The sequence below is a fragment of the Homarus americanus genome, unplaced genomic scaffold, assembly GCF_018991925.1.
Source record: "Homarus americanus isolate GMGI-L3 unplaced genomic scaffold, GMGI_Hamer_2.0 scaffold46973, whole genome shotgun sequence".
NCBI lineage: Eukaryota > Metazoa > Arthropoda > Malacostraca > Decapoda > Nephropidae > Homarus > Homarus americanus.
In genome coordinates this window covers 285,001-297,500 of record NW_024735516.1, presented here as the reverse complement: position 1 = coordinate 297,500, position 12,500 = coordinate 285,001, and the positions used below count along the sequence as shown (strand labels likewise).

Below are 12,500 nucleotides of genomic sequence, written 5' to 3'. Positions count from 1 at the left end.
GCGAGAAGAAGTTTGAACATTGAGCAGGAAAATATAAACCGGGGGGAGGGGAGGGTGGGACGGGTGAGGAGGGGTGGAGAAGGGAGGGTGGGGGGGAAGGGGGGTGGGGGGAGGGAGGGGTGGGACGGTGAGGAGGGGTGGAGAAGAGAAGGGAGGAATGGAGAAGGGGGAGCCGGGAGGGGAGGAGCGAGGTTGGGAAGGGAGGAGAGTAGTGGATAGGAGTCTTAAGGAGGGGAGGGAAGGTGTTCTCAGTTAACGAAGTACAAGGAATTTTTACGTCCTAATCCTGTAGTGTATAGTAAACCAGCAGACTGACCTTATATATTGCACTGTATATATATCAGGGTCTAGTGAAGGTGGGCCCCATAGACTAAACCTTTTTACTGTTCACAAGGAGGCAACCTGACCGGCACTACACTTGACCGTCTTCACTTTTTTCATTTGTAAAATTAAGGTACCCAGAGTATACAGTATATCTACGTGCAATTTTGTAGATAATTGCAGCTCCTTACAGCTGAAGACACGGGTACGGAGTTTGCCAAAAGCTTGAGATGCACATTTGATCCGATGTTGAATATTTTCATTGATGTCCGCGGTGGTGGACAGGTGGGAGCCGAGATACTGAAAGTGGGTTACATTAGAGAGGGTAGTACCGTTAAGCTGGATGGATGGTGGAGGTGTGTCTGAACCAGGGACAGGTTGAGAGTTACCATCAGATGAGGTGAGGGGAGCCACCCCATGAGCAGTTGGGCTATATATTGCTGCAATGAGATTAAAAAGTTCACACTCATGTGTTGATCCGAATTTGTTTCTGTGTAACACGCTTTTTTCCCACAATTCGTTCTTTAGATCACGAAGTTTGCACTGGGCTACTGTTTTCTTCTGGCTGAAGGTATCAGCTTTGGTCCGAGACTGAGGGTTGTTCTACCAGTCAGCAATAGCAGCACTTTTACTATTGACGAGTACATTGATTTCCTGGTTATTTTCATCAAACCAACACAGGTACCACACCCAGGTACAGTACAGTACAGTTCAAGCGTATTGATAGGAGTGGTGGCTGTCACACTGTACCACTAAGATATTCTATTACTTTGAGATTTATACAACGAAGTTTGTCATTCTGAATAAATTGTAAGTCTGCTGCCATCTGAATATATGAACGAAGATCACAGGCTTTGGTAATAACAATAACAACAACAACAATAATAATAATAAAAATAATAATAATAATAATAATAATAATAATAATAATACTAGAACTGTAAACGCCGACAATATGTATTAATCCAACGGTGTATCGGAGGATCAAAATATTGTATATCTTTGTGTAGTGCTCCGGTATTTCATTTAGTTTACGTTACGTCAGTTAATATCATGATTTAGCGACTCTGATCTCCGGTCAGTGATCCCAGGAGACACTCAATGTTTCCAATGTTGAATTGACGCCGAAACAACTTTTTACATCAGCGTCCACTCAGCATTGACACGGCGTCGAGTTCCCGTTGCGATATCTATAAAAGAAAACAAGAATCTGGCCTTGATGTTTCAGTTCATATTATGTTGGATATTAAACTGTGAGTCATTCATATATTACATTGGGATTAGTGGATGTTAGTAAGAATCACCTGAAGATTAGACACCCCAGTTTATTTGATCTGTAGATTAACACCCCTAGTGCTACCTAACCTAACACTCCAAGGATGTGTTAGAATGTTCAATATTCAGGTGAAATAATCTGAGGGTGTCAAATCTTCAGGTGAACCGTAGACGCTATGGTCATATCACAAGGATATCTGCATCGTCTCCCTTCAGTGGTTTATATTACACTATTAGTCCACTTAATGGTCGCCCTAATAGAGTTAATATCTCAGTGAAGTTTATCTGACGTCTTTGTTATCTAGTGCGTGTTAATGTGGACTGTTCTTCCTTATTTCACATTCCGTCGCTGCCTCACCCCTTATCACTTCCTCACCCCTTATCACTGCCTCACCCTTCATTATTGCCTCTCCCTTCATCACTGCCTCACCCTTCAATATTGCCTCACCCTTCATCACTGCCTCACCCTTCATCACTGACTCACCTTTCATCACTGCCTCACCCTTCATCACTGCCTCACCCTTCAATAATGCCTCACCCTTCATCACTGACTCACCATTCATCACTGCCTCACCCTTCATCTCTGCCTCACCCTTCATCACTGCCTCACCCTTCATCACTGCCTCACCCTTCAATATTGCCTCACCCTTCATCACTACCTCTCTCTTCATCATTGCCTCACCTTTCATTACTGCCTCACCATATCACTCACGTATAAGTGTGAAGCTCAGCTGATTCATCCTCTTGCCTCCTGTGAAGTGACTTGTGTTCTGAGTGTCACAGTGTGTCAAGTTGCTGAGCTGTGAACATCTCGTGGTGGTGATAAGACGTGAGCAGTGAGCAGGTACAAGCTGACACCACCTCTCCTGAAGGTCGTCCTCCTGCTGGTGAAAGCTCTATAGTGTATCAAAAGTTTCGTGTGAGAGTGAAGCGTCAGGAGAGGCTTCAAGACTGCTTCAAATTGATACCTGGTTACTTGTTCTCAGTCAGTGTTATATAGTGTTGACACGAGGACCACCAACTGACGATCACTCACTTCCTTCTTTATTAATGCTGAGGAGTTTATATCTGTGGTCGTTCATACTGGTGGTTGTTCCTATGGGTGGTCGTTCATACTGGTGGTCGTTCATACGGGTGGTCGTTCATACGGGTGGTCGTTCATACTGGTGGTCGTTCATACGGGTGGTCGTTCATACGGGTGATCGTTCATACGGGTGGTCGTTCATACTGGTGGTCGTTCATACTGGTGGTCGTTCATACTGGTGGTCGTTCACTTTCAACTAAAGGCTTCTCATGGCTTAATGTTTTAGTAGAAAGAATTACAGTCTATTCTTTACCAAGTTCTTTGAAAGACTTTACCTTTATCGAGTATTTCCCGTGCAGTGACCTTACCTGGGCGACCAGCAGGAGTGGCGTTAGTGTCACAGCCAGGCTCGCATGCGTCCGGTAATTACATCTCGCGAGGCCTTGCAGTTTTGCCCACATCAGTGTCTTTAACCCCTTGACCACGAAGACACTCTCATAAGTCATTAAGTTTGAATTATCGTACTCGAAAAATTAGATTATCATACTCAAGGGTTAAATCATCGTACTCAAGGGGTTAAAATCATCATACTCCAGGGTTTTCATCGTACTAGAGGGGTTGGCATTGAACTCAAGGGGTTGTTATTGAACTCAAGGGGTTAAAATCATTGTACTCGAGGGGTTGTCATCGTGCTCGAGGGGTTGTTATAGTACTCAAGGGGTTAAAATCATCGTACTCAAGGGGTTGTTATTGAACTCAAGGGGTTAAAATCATCGTACTCAAGGGGTTGTCATCGTGCTCGAGGGGTTGTTATAGTACTCAAGGGGTTAAAATCATCGTACTCAAGGGGTTGTTATTGTACTCGAGGGGTTGTCATTGTACTCGAGGTGTTAAAATCATCGTACTCGAGTTGTATTTTCTATGTTCATAAACAATTTTCGTTTCAAGCCTGATGAAATGAAAATTACATTAATATCCTCTGTTTAGGTTAGGTTAGGTTAGGTTAGGTTAGGTTAGGTTAGGTTAGGTTAAGTTAGGTTAAGTTAGGTTAGGTTAGGTTAGGTTAGGTTAGGTTAGGTTAAGTTAGGTTAGGTTAGGTTAAGTTAGGTTAGGTTAGGTTAGGTTAGGTTAGGAGGGCACTGAGCCTCATATCAAGCACTTTAAGCTACATTACCCTCCCTATTTTTTCATCCCGTCTTACTTTATTTAATTTTTATCTTTTCATATTTCCAATAAAAAAATTACCTACAGATAAAATCATCCAACGATATAAATAATTACGGTCTAATAAAACAACAGAGCTGACTTATTATTAAACAATAAATAAACAATAAGAAAATATATTTACATTAAAAGCTGATGCGTAAAAAAGTTCCCCATTAATTATTTCATTCATTGTACAGTAATTAAGATATAAAGAGTTTTTAATTATAACCAGGAATTATGAAGGTTTTCCCGGCTCAGTTCGTTGCGTGGTGGGTCATCAGGGTGACGCTAATCTTCCAAGAATTATCATTTGTCTTGTCTATGTCCTTCAAGTACCTCTGTTTATCACACCTGTTATGTTTGTCTAAAACAACTTAATGTTAACCTAACCTAACCTAACCTAACCTAACCTAACCTAACCTAACCTAACCTAATCTAACCTAAACTTAACCTAAACCTAACCTAACCTAACCTACAAATGTCTAGTTTAAGTAGTGTGTGATTTAACATAGTACCCCTTATATACTCCACTGTTTAATGTAGGAAGCCTATTTGTAGGTCTTTTGTTTATATACACGAGGGGTGGTGGACCGCCAAGCCTCAAGAGGGTCCCAGGGGGTAAGAGTGAGTTGTCGGTGATGTTATAATGTATTACTGAGCTTCAACACATGAGATATTCGCGTGCAGAGTCTAGCTTATATCTAAACACTCGCCTCAACACATAATATATTCACATGGGTATTCTAGATTGCATTATATTTAAGCGTGTACTCTAGGTTACATATATACACAGCTTCATCACGTAAGATGTTCACGTGTATAGTTTACATTATGCACTTAGCTCAGGGTGTGTACTCTAGGTAGATGATACAGTGTAGGTCAACAAGCAAGAAGTAAGAGCGATGCATCTGTCTGGATGTTAGTTGTCTCGGATGTGTCTGTAGGTAGTGACTCGCCGGGCTGGGGACCGCCGTGCGAGTAAGTCGTCTTGTGTAAGGAGGCAGTGCAAGAAGGTATTTAAATGATAATAGTGCACTGTTCTTCACAAGTAATGAGAGTGTTGTGTTCCTGTGGGAAGCAATAGTTGCCAGTAAATCTCTGGCATCAAGGCTGGCGGGAAGACGTTGTTCCTCAGGAGGAAAGTTAGCAGGAAGACAGTCTGGGACAGTCAGTAAGGGGTTGGACGGGCACCATGTGAGCTGCGTCTGTCTGGGACTTATATTCTCTTTAACAGTTCTCTTATACTCAGCTAATTGGCCTCCAGGTTGGCTTGTTCCTGTACTTGTAGTTAAGGCTGTCTTGTGCTCACTGACGAGTAAATATTTAGGAAAATTTGGTAAAATAATTTGACAGTCGGAAGCTGATTCGGCCTCTGTCTGGTTGCAATCTATTTGTCGCCTTGTTGAGCGCGGCAGAGCCCGGGGTAATATAACTACATGCAGTAAATGTTTATGATCATATGAGGTGATGTTGCTTATTTCTGCCGTCCTTGTTTTATATACACTATATTAATATGTACAAATTGGACAGGTAAAGAAGTGGCTACATATAATATTGGATCTCAGACAGGCGAGCCGACATAATCACATAAAACCTAACAAGACGATCAAACAATACAAAACAAACTAACAGGGTGAAGGTACGGGACTAGATTCGAGGAACTCTATACTGGCAGCCAGTTGAAACATTGATGGTTTAATAACAATATGGTGAAGGGCGACAACATGTTAAGGGAAGGAGTGAATCGTAAGCAGGACGTAATGTGTGGTGACGACATAACATGATGAACGGAGAGAGACGACAACAATAAACATCACAAGGGAGAGAAGTATTGTTCAGGTTTACTGTGAGAGGAACTGCTGGACTTTTGTGACCACATGAACACAACTTCACATTTCCGGGAGTTTGATAACATGTTTACTGATATAACTGACCGCCACGACATGTTGTGCCCAAGTTTATCTCTGGTGACGTTAAAGAGTGTAAGATAATCTATAGATATAATGGATATGAAAACATTTCTGGTATTACGCCTGGGAGCTCAGTATACAGGGTGCCCCAGAGAAATGTCCCTCCTTCCCTCCAACTCACAGTGTCTCAAAGAGCAGGCAAGAGAGAGAGAGAGAGAGAGAGAGAGAGAGAGAGAGAGAGAGAGAGAGAGAGAGAGAGATTTCTGGGACCACCATTATATATAACTTTACTCCGTGGCCGAGGAATGACATGTTCACGGTAGAGTTTATTCTATGAGAAGTGTTGATAAGGACACGTATATTTTCTTCAATAATTGTGGCGTGAAATAAGATCTATTGTAACAGTCCCTTATATTGTTGATACAGTAACTCTAAATGGTGATTAGATTTGTATCCTGATGTGAGGGAGAACGCTGGGGCTGTTGTGGTGAGGTTGAGTACACCTTGGGCTGTCTACCATAATTATGTACGAACACTGTTGTTGTTGTTGTTGTTGTTGTTGTTGTTGTTGTTGTTGTTGTTGTTGTAGTAAAATAACGAGTTGAGGAGAACTTGTCTTGTTTACCGCAGTTATATAAGAACACACTCGCTCTTGTTGTTGTTGTGGTTGTTATGCAGTAGTTAGGAGAGAACAGATTGTGTTGTGGAGTGGAGAGCTAAGAGACACGTTATAGTATGGAAAGAAGTTGTGTTGTTTGCCACAGTTAACGAGGGGACACTGTGGTAATTGGGGTGAAGTAGACTGTTAAGAACGCTGGACAGGCTGATACAGGTGTATGGAACCTGACCAGAATCTTATAAATGTTTATTTTTTACTTCTATCGTAGTCAATACTCAATCTGTGAGCCTCAGACAAGCACACATTGACCCAAGGGTTTGTAGTGCATTAATTTCTGTTTTTTATTCTTTAGATTTTCAATAGTTCGTGATCTCGTGTTGTAAACCATTGATCTTAAGTGTTCCCAAAGAAAAGAAGTCACTGATTTCGGGTGTCCTCTTGTACCACGACCTGTCCATCAGTCAGAACTCCTCCTCCACCCCTTCCTCCTCCTCCTCCCCTTTCCTCATGAACTTTGTTCTTTCTCACACTAATCATCATATCATACCCCCATACCCCCTCTCTCTACTACTACTGCTTTGCTGTCACTCGGAATCGAGTTTGACGATAATCCAGCTATGAAACAATGATATGAGTTATTAAGGATGCCACCTAGATTGGTCAGTTTGAAGGTGACTGAAGAGGCCGATACGGGACCGGCAGCGTCTTTCCGGCGCTGGCGCTTGTCTGCCTCGGTTTGCAGGCTGGCGAGCTCGAAAGTATTGACACCTTCTCGTGTGGTGCTCCTCCAAGTGTTACGGTGTGGAGTAATCGTCTCCCAGGTGAGGGGGTCGATTTAGAACTTTTTCAGGTTTGTCTTAAGACTATCCTTATACCTTTTCAGTTGCCCGCCAGCGTTTCGTTTACTATTCGTTAGATGACTGTAAAGTAGCTGCTTTGGCAGTCTACTGTCGTCCAGGCTGGTAACCTAGCCAGACCAACGTAGTTGTTCATTCCACTGTCATCATGGCTCCAACCATCATCATCATCATCATCATCATCTCAGTGTAAATCGAATAAAAAGAAGACTGGTGACAGCAACCCCCCTCCCTCGTCGTATCCTTGATCCACCTCCACTGGCTCGAAATCCCCACCAACAGCCCACAATATTGCTCCCCGGCCATGATCAGTTATCTGTTCCTCCAGTTCAGTCTGATGTCGTTACAAGATCTCCGTTATAAATCATTCATTTTAATCTGTTGAATACCTCCTCAAGTTTACAAGACATAGGAAAAGTTAACTGCTAAATTCTAAGATCCTTTCACTCAGCACCCGCATCGCTCCTAAGATCATTCTTTAAATCTATACTAAATCTTCTCCATTTAAGTTTCCGTCTCCGTCTCTGTTTTTTTTTCTTTTCAATACTTTTAGGATAATATCAGATGCGTGTGGGAACGAACTGACTGTACTGTATGTTGATCTTTATATTTCAACAGCGTTTGTTTGGCTCCTTCGACGTTAACAATATTGATCTTTGTAACTCCTTGGTCCGTTTTCTCGTCCTGTGTCTGTCCTTGTCTGTCTGTGTCTGTCCGTGTCTGTTCGTTTTATACTTCAGTTATCTTCTTTTTCCCCTTCACTCTGAGGATCTTTAAAAACTTCCAGAAGATTACCGTCGACTCTATCTGCCTTCTCATCTCCTTTATTGCGTCCCAAGCCTCACTCTTAGGTAGATTTGGTCAGCCCAGGTGTTGTGTGTCGCATGGTAGGTGGATGTGCCTCTTCCACTTGCCTCTTCCACCTGTTTCATCCACTTGCCTCTTCCACCTGCCTCTCCCACCTTCCTCTTCCACTTGCCTCTTTCACCTGCCTCTTCCACCTGCCTCTTTCACTTGCCTCTTCCACCTGCCTCTTCCACCTGCCTCTTCCACCTGCCTCTTCCACCTGCCTCTTTATCCCCCCCCCCTATCACCCAACCGACCTACTACTCTTTCATCATTCCACTGTCCCACTACTGTTCCACCTTTCCCATCCCTCTATTTCCAATCTTCCATGACCATAAGTTTGTTGTTTCCTCTTCTGCTTCAGTCGGTTCCTGCGATTCTTTGTAGATGTTGTTCATCGCATCGTTCCTGTCTTATTATTATTATTATTACTATTATTATTATTACTATTATTATCATTATTATTATTATTATTATTATGATTATTATTATTATTATTATTCAGTGCAATATTAAAGAAACTAGTTTAAACAGACGACACTATAGCGATGTATTGTTTGTTTGTCAGTTATGTAAAAATATTGTCATACCTGTGATAGTTAACAATGTGTATCACAGTATATATGTAATATTCAGAAATTTCAGTGTAATTTCAAACGCCGCACCATTGGCGATACTGAGAGTTCAAGGTCGTCTGAGGGAAGAGAGCGCTCCCCGCACATTGCGAGAGGTTGTGGAACTAGGCCTATATGATATTAAATGTAATTTACCGAGTTAATAGGGACGCGAATCATGAAATTAAATATCAGTTATTAAATTGAAAATAATTATAGATCGTTTCCCAGTCTGAAAATGTTGCATACGTCCTAATTAAGCTGTTCATCGTCTGGTAAATAAGTCACTCCTGGAAAGCGTGAACGAGAGAGCAAGGTGGCCGGGGAGTTGTGAGAGAGGTCAAGGACCACCTCTGTGCTGTACCCAGGAGAGACGGATCGCGTGACCTAGTTCCTTCGTTTATTTAACATCAGTATTAACAAGTAAGTTTTATTCAATCTCAGACAAAGCTTGATAGGGCGGTAGGAACAAACGGTGATGTGAGACAATAGCTAACAGCCCGGGTTTTTCAGGGTTCTGTAGACCCCACGCGGTATGATAACGTCTACTGGCGGTATGAGACACGAGTGGTGAAGCGAGCTGTTTGACCGTCCACTGACCTGGGTTTGAGCCACCTGCTGAGTATGGTGAGAGTTGGAGTGAACCCAGCTGTCTAGGTGTCCAACTAACGACGTGACGATCGTTTGGGGTCATCAGCTCTCCTCTACCTCGGCTCACAATACCACATATCTCAAGCAGCTAACGGGAAGCTAAAGCTTCTCTCAACTGTACAAGGTCTGATTGGCTCACTCCCTTCCGCTTCATGGATGTACTGGGGGTAAAGTGAAGCCAGCTGAGTGATACAGGGTCGCACACTGGGGCCAAGAGTCAGTGGAGTGTAGAGGTACACTTTCCAAGGTGGAGAAAGGCTGATTTGGGCCTTAAACTACGGGTGCCTGTTGGTTGTGCCTTAAACGACTACGGAGTGCAGGTGGAATCTATGTGTTAGGTTAGGAAGCATGGTTCACGGGTATTGGTGGACTCAGTAACTTCTTAATAATAGTGACAATATTTTTGTGTGTAGTTAATACTATTTTATCGGTTATTAATGTATGCTGTGTGCATTTAATATTTCTTTATAATCTCAATCTCAGGTATAACCCTTGTTCCCCAGAGTAGTGTTTAAGTTAGGTTAGGAGGTGTGTATCTGTTGGGGTAATATAAATTTGTTGAGCGCCCTGAAGGCCTATTCAGGGTGGAGTTAATAAGCTCTGATTCTTATACCATTTTCTCAGTGCTGGATGATATTTTGTTGAGTGCCCTTAAGGCATATTCATTGTAGAGTTATCAATTTCTTATTTTTGTAATACCATTTTCTCAGTGATTGATATTTTGTTGAAAGTCCTTAAGGACTGGTTCATGTGTGCAAGCAACATTTCTTAATACTATAAACTTATTATCCTCTAATGAGGCATAGCCTGAGGTTTTAATAATTTCAACATCATGTATAACTTTTATTCCCCAGAGTAGTATTTTCTGTTCAGGTTAAGAAGTGCGCATATTGGTGTACCATTATTTGACTGTGTTTGTAGTGTTGGAGGGAATATAAGTGCAAATTTTACAGTGTGTCTCATTCATCCCAGTCACAGACGCTATCCTTCCACGGGTCATGGACAATTCATTTTGTTTAGTAGATTTAAGTGTTCTTGTGCTGGTTCGGGATTTTTCTCAAAGGGGCGCTTCCACTGCAATTACCATCAAATAATCTTTAATAAACCCCAAGTCAAGTGAGAAATTAAAATTCCAGTAAATTCCGACCGGTTACATATATAAACATAGTTGTGATAGTTGTTAACAAGAGTTGTGTTGTGATCCACAGATCAGGTGGACCTGTGGACGGTGTCAGGTACCGGGTGTACGTGTCCTCACCTCGCACCAGGTCACACCCCCGACTGTGCCTGCTGCGTCAGCCGGGTCGCCTGCCCCTGTGGTGAGGCCAATCCACACCGCTGTGCCCAGTGTGGCCTTCACCAACACTGCAACAATAGTAAGTGTTCTGTCTCCACCAACACTGTAGTAATAGTTAGCTACTCCAACATCCTCCACCACCACCGTTAACATTGTCTCCATCACCACCACCACCGAAGTAATGTTAGGTGAGCTACTCCAACATTCTCCACCACTACCGTCAACATTGTCTCCATCACCACCAACACTGTATGCGCCAACACAATCTTCACCCCGTGTGTTCCGATTTGGTCTTCGCTGTTGAATCTCACTTAAGACTTTATGATAAGGTTCTCTAGTGCAAAAGTTCTCTACAGTTCCTCAGCTTCGTCTTTCTCTTGATGTATTAAACTGACTTGAAAAATTTATGTGATATCTAAAGGCTTCCTGCCCCTGCCCCCCCCGTGTACCGCCAGAAACACGGGTGAAGGTCAACAGGAGTTTTGTATCTCTTCTCCTTTGAATTATAAACTTCTGTTCATTAAGTGTTGCATGACCCGTTTTTATCGTTTGTTATGTTTGTCTGTCTCATTTAGGGTCTTCTTATAGACTGATAATAAGATTGTTGGGAAATAGAACACTTAGTTGTATTGTGAAAGTTAGGTTAGGTTAGGTTAGGTTAATTCAAAGATAAATATGCTGGGGGTTAATCTTAAGGTGATCCAAATTAAGTAGAAAGAGGCAGTAGGTCACGCTGCAGCTCTTGTTATGGTTTATGACGGAGGTGTTGAGGAGCACTTGTGACCAACATTTATCACGCTGCTCCCTGTCACCACTGTTGTGTGTTGATGACAGAGGCAAACGAGAGAAAAGTGCAGCGGATATTATTGTTTCCCGACAACTAAAGACAGATAGACTACAGCGAATAGGAGAAATAAGTCGAAATAGTGGAGGCTGACTGGCACACAAGGTTAGCACAATACAGTAGATGTATTCCTTGCATAAACAAACTGAATAATATTTGTCTTCTGAATGTATGAAAAACTGAAAGTGAAACCCCATTGGCATGACGTTAGGGAGAATGTTGATACTGAGCCTTCGGTACACAAGGAGACAATCTAACCTAACCTAACCTAACCTAACTTAACCTAACCTAACCTAACCTAACTTAACCTAACCTAACCTAACCTAACCTAACCTAACCTAACCTAACCTAACCTAACCTAACCTAACCTAACCTAACCTAACCTAACCTAACCTAACCTAACCATAAAAAGTGAGTCAGTCCCTTTAGGTCTGATGGGGTTTGGGTCCTGAGTTTGTGTTCGACTCTTGATGGAGGGGGAATTATTTCTGTTGTGTATACCAGTTCTTCACGCCTTCTTCACACCTGTTCTTCACACCCGTCCCTACCGCCCGTCCCTTCAAACACCTGTTCTTTCCACCCGTCCCTACCGCCCGTCCCACACACCCGTTCTTCACACCTGTCCTCCCCGCCCGTCTCATTCACGTCGTGTCCTTCGTGTGGACGGGACAACTTTTGAAAGAGTGGACAGATAATCTTGAAACTTGGATGTGACGACGATTCTCACTACAAGATTTCTGGCAGATTTGACACAAAGTTGGTGAGAGTTTGTGTGTGTGTGTGTGTGACTTAATGTCTATATCTAACAACATTATTATTATTATTATTATTATTATTATTATTATTATTGTTATTATTATTATTATTATTATTATTATTATTATTATTATTATTATTATTATTATATCTACTCCTATCATTATTTTATATCACTTTATAAAATAATTTTCATAATAATCAAAAAGAAAAAGAAAAGAAAAACAAAAACTTTCTTGAATACGAGTTTAATAAAGGTTGGATGGGAAGCAGTGACTTT

At 42.1% G+C, this 12,500-nt stretch overlaps 1 protein-coding gene across 1 annotated transcript in view; it reads left to right on the top strand.

Annotated features, from left to right (window-relative positions):
- Positions 1 to 11,014, top strand: part of LOC121871272 — a 144,379-nt gene extending 133,365 nt beyond the window's left edge. The window contains exons 3-4 of the mRNA XM_042373494.1: positions 10,532 to 10,699; positions 10,977 to 11,014. Of these exons, the coding sequence (XP_042229428.1) occupies positions 10,532 to 10,699; positions 10,977 to 11,014 (206 nt within the window). The remainder of the gene's footprint in view (positions 1 to 10,531; positions 10,700 to 10,976) is intronic.
- Positions 11,015 to 12,500: the final 1,486 nt, after the last annotated feature.